General features: G+C 42.9%; 1 protein-coding gene across 2 annotated transcripts in view; it reads right to left on the reverse strand.

Annotated features, from left to right (window-relative positions):
• The window catches only part of wdr70.L (WD repeat domain 70 L homeolog), a 194,601-nt gene that overhangs the window by 18,538 nt on the left and 156,297 nt on the right, over positions 1–19,766 (reverse strand). For both annotated transcript variants that reach the window (XM_041580207.1, NM_001092174.1), the window contains 3 exon segments: positions 10,229–10,329; positions 9,404–9,483; positions 4,138–4,254 (listed from right to left, as the gene is read on the reverse strand). In XM_041580207.1, coding sequence (XP_041436141.1) covers positions 4,138–4,254; positions 9,404–9,483; positions 10,229–10,329 — 298 coding nt within the window.

Raw genomic sequence — 19,766 nt, forward strand, 5'->3', positions numbered from 1 at the left:
ATAAACAGCAAAGAAAATGATGCCGTAGGCCTAAAGCCGTCTAAAGCCACGGGATTTAACCCTGATGCTGCTAAGGAAAGGACACACGACTTCTGTGCTCTGCATAATAGCCCAGTGGAAGGGAAACAAAATATTTTATGCGTGTGTATTTGTTTTACCAAATCAACTTTTGTTTAATTACATTCCAATTAAATGGGGTTGTTCATCTTTTGAGTTAACTTTAAGTATAATGTAGACGACATTCGGAGACAATTTGTATCATTAGTGGTTTTTTAGTTATTTAGCTTTTTTAGTTATTCAGCAGCTTTCCAGTTTGCAAATTCAGCAATCTGGTAACTAGGGTAATTTGGATTCATTGATTTGAATACGAGACTGAAATATGAATAGGAGAGGGACTGAATAGAAATAAAAAGTAACAATATATATTTGTAGCCTTACAGAGCATTTGTTTTTTTTTTAAATGGGTTCAGTGACCCCCCCCCCTTGAAAACTGGAAAGGGCCAGAAGAAAAAGGCAAATATATAAAAACTAATAAATAATGAAGAGCAAAGGCATTACTATTCTATAGCATACTAAAATTTAACTTACCTTAAAGGGATAACTGTCATGGGAAAAAAATTTTTTTTCAAAATGAATCAGTCAATAGTGCTGCTCCAGCAGAATTCTGCACTGAAATCCATTTCTCAAAAGAGCAAACAGATTTTTTTATATTCAATTTTGAAATCTGACATGGGGCTAGACATATTGTCAATTTCCCAGCTGCCCCAAGTCATGTGACTTGTGCTCTGATAAACTTCAATCACTCTTTACTGCTGTACTGCAAGTTGGAGTGATATCACCCCCTCCCCCCAGCAGCCAAACAAAAGAACAATGGGAAGGTAACCAGATAGCAGCTCCCTAACACAAGATAACAGCTGCCTGGTAGATCTAAGAACAGAACTCAATAGTAAAAACCCATGTCTCACTGAGACACATTCAGTTACATTGAGAAGGAAAAACAACAGCCTGCCAGAAAGCATTTCTCTCCTAAAGTGCAGGCACAAGTCACATGACCAGGGGCAGCTGGGAAATTGACAAAATGTCTAGCCCCATGTCAGATTTCAAAATTGAATATAAAAAAATCTTTTTGCGCTTTTGAGAAATGGTTTTCAGTGCAGAATTCTGCTGCAGCAGCACTATTAACTGATTCATTTTGAATTTTTTTTTTTCCCATGACAGTATCCCTTTAACAAAAATAAAAAATATTAGTGTAGTATCTGCATATATTTATTTCATGAATAATGTGATTTGGCAGGGCTTCCTAGCCTCTTCCTAGCCTCTTCCTAGCCTCAAGAAGCACACTTTTATTACCTCCGAAAACCAGTGTGTGCAACCTATTGAGGCAAAAACACCTGCCACTAAGTTGCATCAATTCACTGCTAGTGTCAGCCTGCTGATTGGAGGCGATTCTCAACCAATCAGCAAGCTATCAGTAACCGTGTTGAAGTAAGAACAATAGTCGCATTAGGCTTTTTATTAAAACATTTAAGCAGACACAGAACTGTTGGTTGAATAGGAGGGCTGAAGGTAGCCCTAAAGTTAACCATGCATGGGCCAAATAAAGTGTCTGACACATTACTCCCCTATTGAGACAGCAACGTATTGGCCCATGCATGGGAACTAATGGTGTCCATAGTTGCACAGATGATATCATACAAAACTAATTTTCATACAATATTCAGTTTGTGTATGGTGGGAAAAGAGCCGACTGTTATCGACAGAAGACTTGGATATTGGTTGGCTCGTCGGTAGGACGGAAAATTTTGATCGGGTGCCTTTGAAGGGACCCAAACATCAGCCATGGTTAGCGCTGAATCGTCAGATACAGGTAGAATTCTATTGTTTCTACTGTATATCTGACGATTCAGCTCTACACGTGTGTATTGAAACAAACGATCTTTCCTGGAATTGTTACGTCTATGGCCACCTTAAACGACGGGCCTGTCCAACCGATATCTGCCCGAAAATTGGTCACATATCAATGGGGCAGGTTTGATTTTCCTATGTGATGAAAGCTACATTGGCCCCTTTGCATGATACAATCATTGGCCCTTGGGATGAGTCCAATTATGCCCAGCATAAAGGTGGCAAAATCAGTGCCAGACCTACTTGTTTTGGTGACCTAGCAAAATGAGCTGATCTGGCAGTGTACAGCCTGTTTTACTGGTGTCATACTGCAAGCTTCAGTAAAGAGACAACAATGAGGGATATAAGGAATAACGAAAGAGTGGGTGCTTGTTCCTGAGTTTATTGGAAGCTTATTTTACTAACTCATTTTGCCTAGAAGCTTTTATACGCCTAGCAGCCCAGAAGTATGACAGAAGTGAGTAAATGTGCCAGTAGACTGGCCAGTGCAAGTAAGACATCGATGACTAAAGAAACGACTGTTTCACTGTTAGTCTTGGTAAGAAAATTTACTGCATTCACTTATGTGTATGCAAAGAATATTGCACATTTAGCCTTGAACACTTTACAATGGCTGTTTTGCAAGAGTATTATATGGTGGTGGTAGGGGGCTGGCATGCCTTTAAGTATGTAAACCTACACATGTCCTAAGGCGATACACTTCAGGAAATGTGGGGGACAGAATTGACCACCTTCCTGGTTGCAGCTCCCTCTGACCTTGTCACTATACCTCTCCCCTGTGCCTCAGGCACCACAACAAACAAAGGTTCAGTGTGCTTGCAGAGCAAACCTAAAACATAACCCCTTGTCCAGCACCAGATTGATCAGCAGCTACACAGGAAACAGCCCTCATTATCACACAGATCCATGAAAGTGTCCAAGCAGCTTGCTCTGTGTCCGAGACATTGTCCCTGTTCATCAGGTATAACAGCTTACCACCAATCAAAGTACTGGAAACCATAAATGCTTAAGGTTCATATGGGCAGACAATGTGGTGGATTGGCAAGTGTATGGGGCCCTCCGATGGGCTTCCCTGATCGATGTCAATCAGCCAGGGTTAAAAATTACTTTGGATCGAGGACCACATTGGTTAGTTGATGTGGGCCTTGATCTGATTGACATTATGATCACTGACATTATGATTCGACCGTTGGGCCCTATTAGCCTGATATCGGCCACCTCAAGATGGGCATATCGGAGAGAGATCTGCTCATTTGGCGACCGCACCAAATGAGCGGATCTCCAGATGTATGGCCAGCTTTACAGAAAAAACACCCCAGACACAGAGGAGGAAAGGTGGTCATACCTGGACATATTTAAGCGGCAAATTCGGCAAATTTGGGTCCCTTAAAACCAATTCTGCAGCTTATCTGCCTGTGTATGGGCCATTCAACATATATCTAGCCAAAAATTGTCCAAATGTTGGTTGGGCAGGTTTGCTTCTTCCGTCGGGTAGAGGGCCTGATCTGCACATTGATGCTGTTCTTGTTCTGATGGCTTGTATTCACATCATTGTAGTCTGATAGTTTGGTTTTAGGATTTATATAACCCAGCATAGGTGGGCATATAGGGGAAAAGATCTGCTCGTTTGGTCGACTTCACCAGATGAGAGGATCTTATAGTGTATGGCCAATTTAGAAGTAGTGTAACATAGTAACATAGTAAGTAGTGGTGGAAGAGCCATGAAGCTCAGTTAAATTCATAATACATATAAAGATTTGTAAAGCAATTACAGTAGCAACAGGAGAACCCTAAGGCACCTGCTCCAAGTGTAGTGAACTAACAAATAACTTTTGGGGAGGGAACTGGAATTAAGTTCTAGGTGTCCAGATGTATTTTTCTCTTTATTTTATAACTTCTGGACTAAAAATCCATGAAAAATGTCCATGTGTGGGACAAAAGCACCCAGCACTGTACTATAAAACACCTTAAGTGTTAGATATAAAGTAAATAAATATCCAAGATAAAAAATAATCATTCATCCAAAATCTTCAGTTTGGAACTCTCTATTAAAAACTTATTGTCTTTCAGTAGTGTTGGAACACAGCCTCTTGGTTGGATGACAATGCCTTCATGTTTGTTCAAGCTACACAGTTCTTACAGCTACAAATAAGTAGCTGTGTATACACACACACACACTGGTTTATTTCTGCAAACTCTCCTGTAAACTGTCAAGCCTGGCAGATACATTACCTGGCCCAGCAACTGGTGGCTCGGGTTTATGAGATTTCACAGGGTCCAATCGATCCTTCTCCAGCTGCTTCCTCGTACTCCTCTGGCGAGGCTCTCTGAACATTGGAAGAGCATGAGCTATTGGAGACAACAAAGAGACAGAGTTATTACAACTGGAAACCATCTACTTATTTTAAATATTTAAAATTAATCCTTTACTAGGAAAAGCTATTCCCAGACCTATCGTTGGGAGCACGGAGTACACAATGCCAAGAATAACTTACACCTATTTACTGTTACAAAAGCAAATTCCTGCAGAAAGGACCAGAAAAGTAGCATTTCTACTCTATATGCTTCAAAACAAAGCCATAGAGATTCCTCAAAATCCTCATGGAAGAGCCAAATACTGCAGTGGATCCCTGGGGTGAACCCTGAGGGCCATTTTTATTTATAGTCATACGTCCCATCAATATGTTGGTGGTGCTATAAGGCCTATAACCTAGGGTGGCACCAGACCTAAATACAGCCCTGCCTGTGATAATAAGTGGAACAGACCTGGTGTATCTTTGTTTTAACCCATTGTGTTGGGCTGGCTGGACTTTCAACCAAGGTTTTCACTGGCAAATATATTTTCATTTTGCCTGGAGGCAAAAAAAAATTTAGAGTGAAAGTAAAACTGGGAAAATAGGCTGTGGGAAATAAAACCTTTTTCTAATAGTTAGCCTAAAATGTAATCTATAAAGGCTGGAGTGTCTAATGTCTAACATAATAGCCAGAACACCTCCCTTGCAGCTCTCTGGTTGGTTGACAGTCACTAACCATATGGGACATAACTGTTCAGTTAGTTTGCTTTTAAAGGAGAACTAAAGCTCAACTAAAGAAGTAACTAGAAATGTTGTACATTATGTTTTGTGCTTCTGTACCAGCCCAAGGCAACCACAGCCCTTTAGCAGTAAATATCTGTGTCTCCAAAGATGCCCCAGTAGCTCCCCATCTTCTTTTCTGCTGATTCACTGCACATGCTCTGTGCTGCTGTCACTTACTGAGCTTAGGGACCCACTCACAATATACAGTACACATAGAATAGAAATGTCACAATATAAGGCTGATTAGTAATTAATACAGATAATTACTACATGGCAGCACAGAAACCAGTGCAATTAGAATCAGAATTTAATAATCAGCCCTGTAGCATCAGCTTATATTACAGACCAACCTCATTTTCTGCTGGATAATTAGTGACGAGCCCTAAGCTTAGCTTCTCAACAGCCAATCAGAGCCCACTGAGCATGTGAGTGTCACAGACACTTTCCAAGATGGTGACCCCTTGTGACAAGTTTGAAGTCCTGGATCATTGCTGCTATTGACAAGCTGAAACTTTAAGCTGGTGCAATAAGTTCAGTATATAAAATATGGCATTTTTAGCCACATTCATTTTTAGGGGTTACTTCTCCTTCTCCTTTCCTTAGCATGCAGGTCAGATTCAAACAGTTATATCCCATGTGGCCCCCCTAATAGTCGCTGACTAACTCAGAGTTAGAGAGCTGAAAAGCAGGAAGTAGTGTTCTGGCTATTATGTTATACAGCCTTTATAGATTACATTTTTGCCTAACAAACTATATTAAAAACTTTCTTTATTTTGCACAGCCTATCTATTTACCTAGTTTAATTTCCACATTGAACTGTTCCTTTAAAGTGCATGGACTGGACTATTCCACTAGGTTTACTGGACAAGCCTTCTGTAATCACACATATCTTAACTGAAAAAAGTAATTTTTTAGGTTAAAAAAAAAAGTCTAAAATTGGCCCACTGTGCAATTGCCCTGAAGATTCCAGCATGCGGATCAGTGTGGATGAACCATGTAAATGTATTTTAATATTGGGAAAGGGGATGCTGGCCTCTGCTATGCATTTGATATTGATCACTGGAATGCTATTTTCCAGTCCTGCTGACAAAATATTAAGAACACCCAATCCCCAAAATTCAGTTTAGAATGGAAAAACACAGGCATGCCATTCGTGTAAATGCCAAGGAACATTTTATAAAATCCGTTATGAGCAGAGCGATAGGATGAAGTGAAAAGAACTCTGATGATTCTGGATGTTATGGGGGAAATCTGAACCGTGATTTAACAGTGGCGCTCCTTAATACTGGCTTTAGGCGGCTGAGTTATAGTTACTCCCAGAAAGTGAAGGAAAATATCACCAGGAGGTTCTTGATATTATTAAATTAACATTTAATGGTCTTTTCTGCTGCCAGCTACAACATTTTCACATCTGCTAGGTTCACAGGCTGGTCTGAGCAAGGGAGGCCTTGTGGATTATGTTTCTTTAATATCCTTGTGCACTACCACCCACACATGGTTCCTTTTAATAAAGCAAATTAAAATGGACGTTTGAGCAAAGCACCACCCAGAAAGGGTAGACCTCTCATTCTAATCAGCTGGCTCAACTCTACAACATGCATTTCCACTAGTTATTTGTGGGTCTGGCTTTTCTTAACCCACAACCACCCGACAAACACCCTTCCACCAAACTCGACAGCCTGAGCCAGACTTCCGGGTTCCTTTTATAGACCCGCCCCACCGATGATGTCACAAAAGGGGCGGGGCAAGAGGCACGCGTCTATATAAGTTCAACCCAGAAGTCTAAGGGGCAAATGTACTAAAGGGCAAGCGTGACGTCATTTTGTTACTTCGCCGATTTACGAACGGTCGCCGGCGTAACTTCTCTAGCGAAGGAGATAGACTCTAGCGCTAATTCGCACTCTTACGCCAGACGAAGAGTTTCGTAAATTCACGAAGATGCCGATTTTACTTAACGTTACCTCTTGCGCCAGACTTGCCTTCGCCACCTCAGACAAGGCGAAGTGCAATAAAGTGGTGACTTTTAATTTTTCAGGGTTGATAGGCTGCAAAAGATTGTCATTTTTTTTCTGGGGTATCCTGCTTCCCCCCTACATTTCCTTACATATGGCACATAAACTATACACTGGGCTCATGTGTAGGGCAATATAACAATTCTATTTTATTTTATTAAGGTTTCCCGGCTTGTGTCGTGTAATGTATTTGCTGCAACATATACGTCCATTCAACTTTAACTTCCCGTCGTATGCAAATTAGCCAACGCTAGCAAAACTTTGCTTCGCTTGCCGCAGTAATGCTGGCGCCAGCATTCGGGCCCTTGATGCAACTTTTTAGTGGATTAGCGTTGTCCTGGCTAATTTACGCCTGGCGAAGTGTTGGGTTGTGAGCAAAGCCGTCGCTGGCAAATTTTCGGAGGTTAGTGAATTTGCCCCTAAAGCCGGCATTTGGAAAAGGGGGGTCCCGCGGGTATCGGGCTGGCCAGCACATCACTAATTTCCAACCCCCCCCCCCACAAAACTGGGGATGGCGTCTGTTAATAAACAACCATAAAATATATTATTTGGGGGGGATATGTCAGTTCTGATGTAGTTTAGAAGGTATTTTTCAATTTAAGATCCAGTTTCTCTGAATAGATGTGGCCCCAGTACTTCAGGCTAAAACTAGAACAAGACAGACAATAGTTTGCAGCCTCCGCTCTGTCTGATTTCTGGAGGTGGAAACACCCTCAAGTTATTTGTGTTATTTTGCTACTCATAAATCTATAATGATGACTGAGCTGGCATTGGCAATATTTGATCTGCTATACTATTTAGCTGCAATGAAATACTTGCTAAGGATCAGTTTGCTGGGATATTTTCAAGAGTTATCTATCTAACATGCATAAGCAAAGTCAGGAAAGTTTCTTAATAACTGATCAGGCCGATGGAAGGAAGAGATGATAAAGTTTGGTGTAGGGTTAGGCATCGTGTGTAATACAATACAATTGGTTTTCTGGTAGAAAAGTGGTAGGCATTTTTATCCAATTGTTTGCCTGGGGGCCAAATGGTCAGATCATTTGATTTTACCTAGCACATAGTTTGGGGTACAGACCAGCACAATTGGATCTTATAGAGCAGTGATCCCCAAAGAGTGGCTCATGAGCAACATGCTGCTCGCCAACCCCTTAGATATCGCTCTCAGTGGCCTCAAAGCAGGTGCTAAACGTTTCGGTTGCATAAAAACTAGATGTACTGCCAAACAGAGCCTCCAGTAGGCTGCCAGTCCACATAGGGGCTGCCCAATGGCCAATCACAGAATTTATTTTGTACCACCCAGGAACATCTTTTATGCTTGCGATATTCCCCAATTCTTTTTACATCTGAATGTGACTTACAGGTAAAAAAAGGTTTGGGACCCCCCATTAAAAAGTAAAGGAGAACTAATCCCCTGAGATATAACAACCCCCTCAACTGTCCTCAATCTACCCCCTTTAACTCTGCCTCCCCGCACATGGTGTGTTACCACGGAGCCTGCAGGCACACGCGCAGTTGGGGCTAGTCAGGAATCTGCTTCAACTGAGCATGTTCCTGCAGGCTCCGTGATGGCGAACAGACCTGAAGAGGATACTAATGGACAGAAGATGGTGCCAAGGGGACTCCACTGTGCTGCTCTGCTTCTTGCGCTCAGGATTCCAAATAGGTCCAAATAATGAGAAAAGTGTGTGCTTCAACCACCTCTCAAAACCCTTGCGGGCAGGATTCAGCACAGTCCAGAAGCTCTTGCCAGGGGCAAAACATACAGTAGAAAAGATATCACTGCAGCACCGCTTTGTTAAAATAGTGAAAAATTGTTTATTCGGTCAGAAAAAACAGGCAACGTTTCGGACTTAATATCGCCCTTTCTCAAGCATCTCCCACCAGGATTCCAAATAGGAGCACTAATGTACTTAATATACTGTGTGAGGAGAGAGCTGCAAAGGGGGCAGATCAAGGGCAGTTGAGGGGGCTGTTATATCTCAGGGCGATTTAGTTCTACTTTAAGCCTGATTATTAATTTGTGTGGGCAGCTTGTGGGGAACGATAATTGTCCACAGTTTGATTGCACCTTCACTTACAGAGAGAACTGTGGTTCTGGGTCGGTAGTGGATGTGATATACATTTGCCTCCTGAAAGACTGTTTGATCAAGTTCAATTAACCAGCCTCAAGTTGGCAGCTACGGGAAAATGAAAAATCTGTAGGATGGGAAGGGGTACTTTCTTCTGATATGGTCCTGCCTTTTTGGGCTAAAAGCAATGTCCCCTCTAAGCTGAATGGAGATAATCTTTGTGCCTTGAGTTCAAATATACAGGCAAAAAAAAAACATAACTTATATGTGCAAAACATATTCAGGATTTAACAAATGCCTTTTAAAAGTGATATGGACTTGTTGGGTATTTACTTACGTGTAATAATATAATCCTGGGTCAGAGTTTCTGCTTGCCGTTCCTTTCGCTGAGTTTTAACAACACATAACTTGGCTCCCCTGGGTAGGAAAACACAGAGAGGGCACAATGGTTAATATTCATTGTAGAACATAGGAAACATGGACTATAAACCCTTGGTGATTATTAACACCCTGCTGCAGGCTCTCTAACCTCTATAAACCTAAAAGCTCTACCTGCTTTCCTCCTCACAAAACTCTCTTTTGGAGCAAAGCTAGCTGCAATATATTAAGCAGCTCGAAAAAAAGGCCCTCTTAAGAATTTACCATCAACAATTCCAGTGTTTGCCATAAGCATTTCCTAGTGATTTTTAATGGCAGCAACTACAGTCAGGGACAGGGGTTCTAATTATGTAAATTATCCCTTACTGTGGGGGTCAAACTTCTCAGTGTGTATGTGTGATAGGCACCTTAAACTGTAAGCTCCATTGGGGAAGGGACTGAAATTAATTTATAAATAAATTATAACAATCCATTAACATGACATTATAATGCTAATATCCCCCAAATGGAGAAGCATTCCAGATACTTCAACTTTGCCTGAAGACAAATGCACATTGTACACAATTAACACTGAGGACAATGGCACTGTGACGTGGTGTTTGGTCTCCATAGTTCTCCTGCTGCAGCATAACCCCAGGAGCCCTGGGAGATGGTGCCAACATCTGAAACTACTTATCTGGAGAGTCATAACATTAGTATTTAGGTGTATTTAAAAAGGGATGATATATGTATAAACACCACCCAACCTATAGTACTAATCCACACATAAACAACTAAAACATACCTCTGGCTTCTGTTGGGATCATAATATACTTTAGCCAATCCATTGCCAGTGCCCACCATGATCTGGTTCAGCTTTGGGTGCCAAAGGCATCGAACAACACTCTGCAATGAAAGCAATATATACAATAAGAAGCATCTCCAAAAGATGCCCAAGTCATGCTCAATGCCATTTTTGCCCACTGTAATTCTCTCATGTTTACTCTGCAGAACAGGTTTTTTGAGGCAGTGAATAGATATCTTTAGACTTTTGAGGCTTCAGACCTCCTTTGCAGTCCGCCATTCAATCAAGCCCCTCCAGGTAGCTCACAATAAGGTTCCTGATATTTAGAAACCATAAATGTCACTATCCCATAGTTTCCTGAATATTCATGAAACCCATTAAGAGGATTGACCCTCACTTTACCTAACCTTCATGTTGGGCCCCATCTTCCAAAGCTTTATAAAATGCTTTTTTGGTTCATTAAAGTGAACATTATCTTAGGCTTACTGGTTGCTCCATTCAGCTGAACTGGCCAAGCTGCAAAATAAGATCTATCCTGATTTGGCCACCCAAACAGAAGATGAATAAACTGTGAAATATTTTGAGGAAATTGGTACCTTAAAGCTTTTTCAAATGTTTCCTGGAATAAAAGTGAAACATCTCTTTGCTGAGCTTAGTGAATCCAAGCTGGAGATCTAAGCTTAGTCGGTTTGTGTTGGTTACTACTGTTAATATTAGGCTGCATGTGTTTAGCTTACATTAATATAGAGAGGCACTTGGTACTGTCAAGGAAATGTTTCTCAAAGCCACATTACTTCAGCTAAATTCAAACAAATCATCAAGCAGCGGTGGGCACAGACCAGTGAGATACTGGAATGTCAGCACATTGGTCATCGCAGGAGAAACACAATATAGACGTTTTGCCAAGGATGGGGAAAATCTGTGATCTACAACATAAACTAAGAACATAGACAGGAAAATAGTTAATCGCCCTTCTGTCTTAGGAATGCTTACCTGAATACTTTCTGATTTGTGCACTTGAACGGTTCTCCCTCTAGTTTTGTGAGCTATGTAAAGTTAGCTTTATTTAAGATTTTAGCATGACAAGAAAGTGCTTGCTAATGTTATCCTCCCTAGTGAAATAAAGCCGATATCCACTGAAGAAGAAAGCTCTGTTAGCTATCTCAGATAAATGCAGCCTTAGTACTAAAGCAAAAAATGACTGCAGCAATAACTGGGGTGTTGCATCCATAATTACATAAACACGCTTATACCATGAAATATTGTGAAAGATGCAATTTCACTTGATTTTGTTTTTTGGCAATCTCTATACTTCTTCTGTTTAATAATATCAGTGAAAGCAGAGTTATTCAGAAACGGTCATATGGAATATGTCAAATAGGATTTATGTTTACTATAGGGCAACAGAATAGTTTAGCTTTGATAAAGCTTGCTGTGTGTGAGTGAAATGCATCAGGCAGCTTTTAAATCTGTAAGTCATTTCATCTGTCTCTGCCCATGATTTACTGGCATGCAATATCTTTATAATTCATCCTGATGATTTTATAAGCATAATGCTCAGCTAGTATTCAGAATAATCAGGATGACAGCTGATACTGGAAGAAGCAAAGGGCACTTATTGTTAATAAGTAGGACCTTAGTTTTAGATTGATCAACGTTGCTTGGGTTTTGCTTAGACCATGCCTTATTTAAGGTGATCACTCACATTTTTTTGTGATAGGGGGACTTTCTTTCAATTGAGGTTTTATAGTGATGTTCATTGCATGGTTCAAGATGGCCATAGACGTTCAAATTTTACCCCTTGTATGACAATGCAATGATCTAAAATTAACCATTCCGATTTAAAATGTAGGATAAAAGTAGGAAAAATAAAAAATTAGACAATGTTTTGGCCATTAATTGACAGACATAGGTAATACACAGAAATGATCTTGCTTGGTATGAAAATTGCCAGTCCAAAAATCGTACAAAATGGTCGGGGCGTCTATAGCCATCTTAAAAGGAGAAGAGCAGAAGAGGTGTAAAAATACAGGACTGTCATCTATCATGAAGGAACTCTCTGTTTCTCCCAATTCTTTTTTTCCTTTGGGGTTGACATGACTGGTATGTGTGACAAGTACTTTGTTTTATTGCTACATGCAAATTGTATCCTGATGAGTATTGAGCCAACTGCAGTGTCCGACTGGGATACCAGGGGCCCAACCAAAAACCTTAGACCAGGGGCCCACCAAGAAAATTTAGACCAGGGGCTCACTGTCAGTACTATTATTCTTCCTCTCCTAGCTCAACCTCTATTTATAGTTTTACATACTATAATCTATTATTCCATCTATTTAGCCTCTTTGTTCTCATAGAAATAGGGAATGGCCTTGAAATAGGCCAAATATTTAGCAGCACAAGGGCCCACTAACACCTTGGCCAACCGGGAGTTTTCCTGGTATCCCTGTGGGCCAGTCCGACGCTGGCCAACTGTGCATAGTCTATAATGCAGAAACCATGCAGAATGCAGAAACCTTTGCATATATGTAATTAAACAGAATATATGGCACATTTATAATATTATAACCTTTCCACAGAGCTGTGGCTCTGCACTGGCTGGTGCACTGGCAGAAGAAATGTTCAACCCAAGTGATTGTTGGACTGACGATCCATGGCAGATATAATAGATATCAGTCAAGATCATCTGCCCAATATACACAAACCAAAAATCATATTTGTTTCACAGGATGTTATTGGTACAGGCACGGGACCTGTTATCCAGAATGCTTGGGATCCGGGGTATTCCGGAGAATGGATCTTTCCATAATTTGGATCTTCACACCCTAAGTCTACTAGAAAATCATGTAAACATTAAATAAACCCAATAAGCTGGTTTTGCTTCCAATAAGGATTAATTATATCTTAGTTGGGATCAAGTACAAACTACTGTTTTATTATTACAATTCATTATTATTTTATTTAAAAATCTGGATTATTTGGATAAAATGGAGTCTATTGGAGATGGCCTTTCTCTAATTCAGAGTTTTCTGGATAATGGGTTCGCGGATAGCGAATCCCACACCTCTACACTTATGGCCAAATACATTTACAATTAAACCGCACCTGCTGTTTTGGCCAATTAATCCTTGGGTGCACTTATGGCCAGCTTCAAATTGATTAATTGATTATTATATTTTTCCCAAAAAAATACCTATAATGTGATGATAGCATATACATATATTGAAGATAATTACGGTGCTGAAGAAATGCTGCTATGAGTTAAAGTTGCCTTGCTTTGGAAGCGCTAAGGTGCCTCCAGGCCCTTAAATAACATTATGCATCTCTCTGCAGGAGGAAGCAAGCACATTATAAACTACCCTAACAATGGAAAGAAAATCTAATTTTAATGTGACCTACGTATTAATATTGTATAATGTGAACGAAAAAACAGCTTGAAAAACCAGTAACTTCTCTAGAAACTCTTCATAAATTTAAAACCCCACAGACGCAAGTCTCCTGTAACATCTGTCAGTCACAGTTAAGGATCAGAGATACAAAGTACAAAAAAAAAATGACAGAGTGAACTGTGACTAAAAAGTTATTTTGGGTGGAAGAGGAAAAAAAAAAAAGTTCTTTCTGAATGTGCCAAGTTTGATTTCTCCCTGAGTGGCCGTGCTGTTCTCTGACGTTTTGCTTGAATTGCATGCTTCTGATCTGCTGCACTCGACCAGCCACGGCCAGGAGACGGGAGAACTGTCAGTTCAGAAGATATTTCGCCCGCTGAAGATGTTCTGACAGCGGCAAAGTAAGGCTGTGACAGGGTGATTACAGAAAGCTTGTTCTGACAGTTGATCTTAGAACTTATCAGGCTCACCATGTGTCAGTAACTTTGTCAAACCCTTAAACCTCAAGTGCGATCAGATAATGGTGTACAACACAGCAAGAATATTCTCTTTATTTGAATGTTTGTAATGTTAGGGGTCTATTTACTAAAACTCAAATTAATCTCATTTTTTTTTTTTATTAAAACAAAGTTGACCATACTCCCTTCTACAAACTGAATTCATTTATCAATCATTTTTCTTGAAAAAGTCGGAGTGAAAAAACATTGCAACAAAATCAAGCATCAATTGTGGTTGACGCTCCGAAAACTCGATTTTATCAAATTGTCGCTGTGAAAACTTGAGTTTTACGGATTATCGGACAAAAACTCTGATTTTTGGATTTGGATTTTTAGCAGTTTTGGGGTATAATGAATCTCTAAAAATGTAGTTTTTATATTTCTATGAAAAATTCGAGTTTTCCCTCTACAGGTTTAATAAATGGCTGCCTTCAGTCTAATGTTTATATGCTGATTTTCTTATATTTGTGTTATATCTAGCAGCACTGTACAGCAGCTTCTTACTTGCATGATTTTTGGGGGCACACTGTGATTTTGTACTGCATCAGAGGCGATACCTGCTTGTGAATGCTGCAGCTAAAAGGTCAACAAGCCACAATATCATGGAGTGATTAGCAACCCACACCAAAAGCCGGCACATCATCATCATCAATGACACTCCAGGGCCATAATTACCAGGTTGTCCATCCAAGCCCAACATCCAAGATAAAGTAGCTGCTTAAACAGCACCACAAAGAACTCAAATGGCTGGTATATCTTCATTTTCCGTGAAGGTTTCCCCAATTGTAACATTATCAGGTCGATTTACTAAAATTCGGATTTCCTTTTTTTTTTTCACGAATTGTATTTTTCTCAAAAAATTTGTGCTTTTTAATTTGTTCAAAACTCTAAAAATTGGAGATTAAATGGAAAAACCATGAAAAACTGTAATACAAAACTGTGCCATGTAAAAGTAGTCGAGGTCGAATAGAAGTCATTGGGAGCTGCACAAATTCTATTGGAGCTTTCTTGTTTTTCAACTATTCAGACTTTTAGAGGTTTTTCTGATTTTTTTTTGCCAGTATTAAAATTTTTAGAGGTTTTAGAGATATTCGTATTTTTGTCTGGATCATTCAATGTTTTTTCCCGTTCTTACTTTTTTTATTTGGATATTTTAATAACTTTCATGGCACTCGTAAGTTTAAAAAAATATAGTTTAATTGTGGTTTCAACAAGCTCTAATGGCACTAAAATTCAAAACATTTATATTCTATTTGCTTTATTTCATCCAATGTTCTGTGAAGGTATCACTGGCTCAGTGTCAGGGAGCCGGGAGCCCCCTCTGGGGAGTAGTCCGGATCTAGGAGGAAGCCCCTCAGGAGGGATCAGGGTCGTGGTATCCAGGGGTAAGGCAAGAGAATAATCAAAATCCAAACACAGGTCAAAAGGCAGGCGGAATACAAACAAAGTCCAGGGCTAGGCAGGGGGTCTATGGCAGGCAGAGTATCAGCGAAGTCCAGGTCCAGGCAAGGGGTCACACCAAGGAATCAGGCGGATTATAAGCAGGGGAAACAGCAAGGGAACCCAGGAATCTCTAAGGGAACAGGATCCTATTTTCGGGCGCCATCTTGGCGCCTCAGGTGTTCTTTTATCTTTGAATTTGGCGACCTTGCGCTAGCGTCAGCGCGCCTGCGACCGGCGCGCCGTGCTGGCGTCACTGCGCCGGCGTCGGAACCCACGTGGGTTGCCTGGGCGCCGCCATCTTGGATTCTTCGCCACCGGGAGCGGACGCGACTCCTCGCGCTCCCGGCGGTCTTGACAGTACCCCCCCCTCACGGGGGGCCTCAGGACCACCGGGACTTGGTTTCTGGGGAAACTTGGAGTGGAAGTCTCTTACCAAACGAGGAGCATGCACATCACGGTGTCCCTCCCAAGAGCATTCTTCGGGGCCAAAGCCCTTCCAATGGATGAGGTATTGAAGGGACCCTCTGGAGATTCTGGAATCAAGGATTCTCTCCACCTCGAATTCTTGTTGACCTTCCACAGAGACAGCAGGAGGAGGAGATTGGACACCAGAGAAATGGTTGGAGACGGTGGGCTTCACCAGGGAGACGTGGAACACGTTGGGGATTCTCATCTCTGGTGGGAGTTGAAGTCTGATGGCTACAGGGTTAATTATCTCCAAGATGGGGAACGGACCCAGGAACTTCGGACCCAACTTGGGAGATGGCACCTTCAAGCGAATATTCCTGGAAGAGAGCCAGACACTATCACCCACCTTGTAGGGAGGAGAGGGCCTTCTACGGCGATCCGCGAAAGTCTTGTGGACTAGAGCACTCTTCTCCAGGTTAGACTTGGTTGCAGCCCAAATAGCAAACATATGGGCTGCCAGATCATCTGCAGCCGGGACGTCCGACAACACGAAGTCCTGAGGAAAGGCTTGAGGGTGCTGTCCATACACCGCCATAAATGGAGACCTTCCTGTGGAGGAATGACATGCATTATTATGAGCAAACTCCGCCCACGGGAGGAGGTCAGACCAATCGTCCTGGCAAAGAGACACGTGGTTCCTCAGGAACTGTTCTAAGGCTTGGTTCACACGTTCAGCTGCCCCATTCATCTGCGGGTGGTAGGCGGACGAAAATTGAAGTGTTATTCCCAAGTCTTTACATAGGGAACGCCAGAACTTGGCGGTGAACTGGGTGCCTCTGTCGGAGACGATCTCCACCGGGAAACCATGCAGGCGGAAGATGTACTTAATAAAGAGTTGGGATAATTCCACCGCAGAGGGTAACTTCTTCAAAGGGATGAAATGGGCCATTTTGCTGAAGCGGTCTATGACAACCCAGATCACAGTATTCCCACCGGAGGGAGGAAGTTCGACAATAAAGTCCATAGAGAGGTGCGTCCACGGACGAGAGGGAACCGGCAAAGGCTGTAACAACCCGCTGGGGCGGGAATGGCTAGGCTTAGAAGTGGCACAGACATTACAAGCAGCCACAAAGTCCTTTACATCCTTGCGGATATCAGGCCACCAGACTAGGCGCCTCAAGAGTTCAAGGGTCTTGGCCGGACCAGGATGTCCAGCTTGCCTGGAGCAGTGGGTTTGTTGCAGGATGGCCAGGCGAAGTTCTGGAGGGACGAAGGCCATGCCAATCGGAGTATCTTGAGGAGCTGAGGACTGCCCAGCCAGGATCTGGTCGGCAAATTGGGGATACAGAGAGGCAATGATCTTGACTGGTGGAATGATTGGTTCCTGCCTCTCAGGGTCACGGTCCACCGGAGTGAAGCTACGAGACAAGGCGTCGGCCTTCAGATTCTTGGAACCTGGGCGATAAGTCAAAACAAAGTTAAATCGGGAAAAGAAAAGGGCCCACCTGGCTTGTCTGGGATTTAGCCTCTTGAGCGACTGTATAAACTCCAGATTCTTGTGATCTGTGTAAATCTGGACAGGAATTTCAGAGCCCTCCAGGAGGTGACGCCATTCTTCAAGGGCAAGCTTGACTGCCAAGAGTTCTCGATTTCCGACATCATAGTTCTGCTCTGCGGATGAGAACTTCTTGGAGAAATACGCACAGGGGTGCAATTTTCCATCAGTGGAGTGTCTCTGAGACAGGATAGCTCCGGCTCCGACTTCAGAAGCATCAACCTCGATGCAGAAGGGTAGTGCAGGATTGGGATGTCGGAGAACAGGAGCGGACGTGAAGGCCTCTTTCAAGGACTGAAAGGCTTCTATGGCAGATGGAGGCCACAGGCTGGGTTTACCCCCTTTCCGGATGAGGGCCAGGATAGGTGCAATGCGGGAAGAGAACCCCCGGATGAACTGTCGATAATAATTAGCAAATCCGATGAATCTCTGGATTGCCTTGGTACTCAGTGGGAGAGGCCACTCCTGGATGGCCGACACTTTCACGGGGTCCATCTCAAATCCCTCTGGAGAGATAATGTACCCTAGGAAGGGGATCTTGGATACCTCGAAGACACATTTCTCCAACTTGGCGAAGAGAGAGTTCTTCCTCAGACGAGAGAGTACCTCCTTCACCTGAGAGCGATGACTTTCAAGGTCCTTAGAGAAGATCAGGATGTCGTCCAAGTATACGACTACGAACCTTCCTAGGAGATCTCGGAACACATCATTAACAAACTCCTGGAAGACGGCAGGGGCATTGCATAGGCCGAAGGGCATAACAAGATATTCATAGTGCCCATGTTGAATGCCGTCTTCCATTCGTCACCCTCCCGGATGCGAATGAGGTTGTAGGCCCCCCGGAGATCCAACTTGGAGAAAATCTTTGCCCCTTTCAGCTGGTCAAAGAGCTCGGCAATCAGGGGCAGGGGGTACCTGTTTTTCACGGTGATCTTATTCAGGCCCCGATAGTCTATACAAGGCCGAAGGCCTCCGTCCTTCTTCTCCACGAAGAAGAACCCAGCCCCTGCAGGAGAGGTAGAAGGGCGGATAAACCCCCGCTGGAGATTTTCTTGGATGTACTCCTTCATAGCGGTAGTCTCTGCAGGAGAGAGAGGGTAAGTGCGCCCTCTGGGGGGCATGGCTCCTGGCAGGAGTTCAACCGGACAGTCGTAGGAGCGATGTGGGGGAAGGAACTCTGCAGACTTTTTACAAAACACATCGGAAAATCCCTTGTAAGTGGAGGGCAAAGTCTTTAGTTCCGCAGTGGAGACATTCACCTTCTCGAGGGGTTTTGGCGGAAGGCAATGTTGCAGGCAAAATAAACTCCAACGAGAGATCTGCCCAGTGGACCAGTCTATGGTGGGGTTATGCAGACGTAACCACGGAAGACCCAATATTACTGGAGTAGAAGGACAGGGGATGATGAAGAATGAAAGTTTTTCTAGATGCAGCGCCCCAACTTGTACAGATAGTTCCGCCGTGAACATTGTGACGAATTCAAACTCCAGGGGTTTGTCATCTATGGCGGTAATTCGCAGGGGTGAAGACAATGGGAGCAGGGGAATCTTCATGCGTTCGGCAAAGAAGGCGTCCATGAAATTGCCATCCGCTCCGGAGTCGAGGAAGGCCCTTTCGAAGATAGACTTACTTGCCAGGTGAATCTGCAAAGGAAGGAGAAGTCTGCGTGAATTTTCTTGATACTTCTCCTGAGGCCCTCGAGTGATGCCCCCTACATGAGAAACCTGAGACATACCTCGGGGTACAAAACTCTTGGCTTTGGCAGGACAGGCGTTGGCAAAATGGGAATGCCCACCACAGTACAAACAGAGACCTGCCATTCGTCTTCGGAGTCTTTCCTGCTCGGAGAGGCGAGCTTTTCCTACTTGCATAGGTTCCTCCAGGGGAGACGTGGACACATGAGTCACAGGGACAGCGGGTGCTTGCAGAATCGGCCTTAGAAAGCGAGGGGCCAACATGGGAGAAAATCGTCTGCTGCGCTCTCTCTCCACCTGGTGTTCTCTGAGGCGGGTGTCCACCTTAATAGATAGAGCGATCAGTCCTTCCAGGGTGTCAGGAGTCTCTCTGGAGACGAGATCATCTTTGATGCGGATGGATAGGCCTTGGTAGTATACGGCCTTGTAAGCGTCATCACACCAGGAAGTCTCCGCCATCAGTGTTCGGAAGTCTATAGCGTACTCATTGACACTGCGGCTTCCCTGCCGGAGCTGCAAGAGACGGGCAGGGGCGTTCGTGACCCGACCTGGAGCATC

Source organism: Xenopus laevis, chromosome 1L (genome assembly GCF_017654675.1).
Source record: "Xenopus laevis strain J_2021 chromosome 1L, Xenopus_laevis_v10.1, whole genome shotgun sequence".
Taxonomy (NCBI): Eukaryota; Metazoa; Chordata; class Amphibia; order Anura; family Pipidae; genus Xenopus; species Xenopus laevis.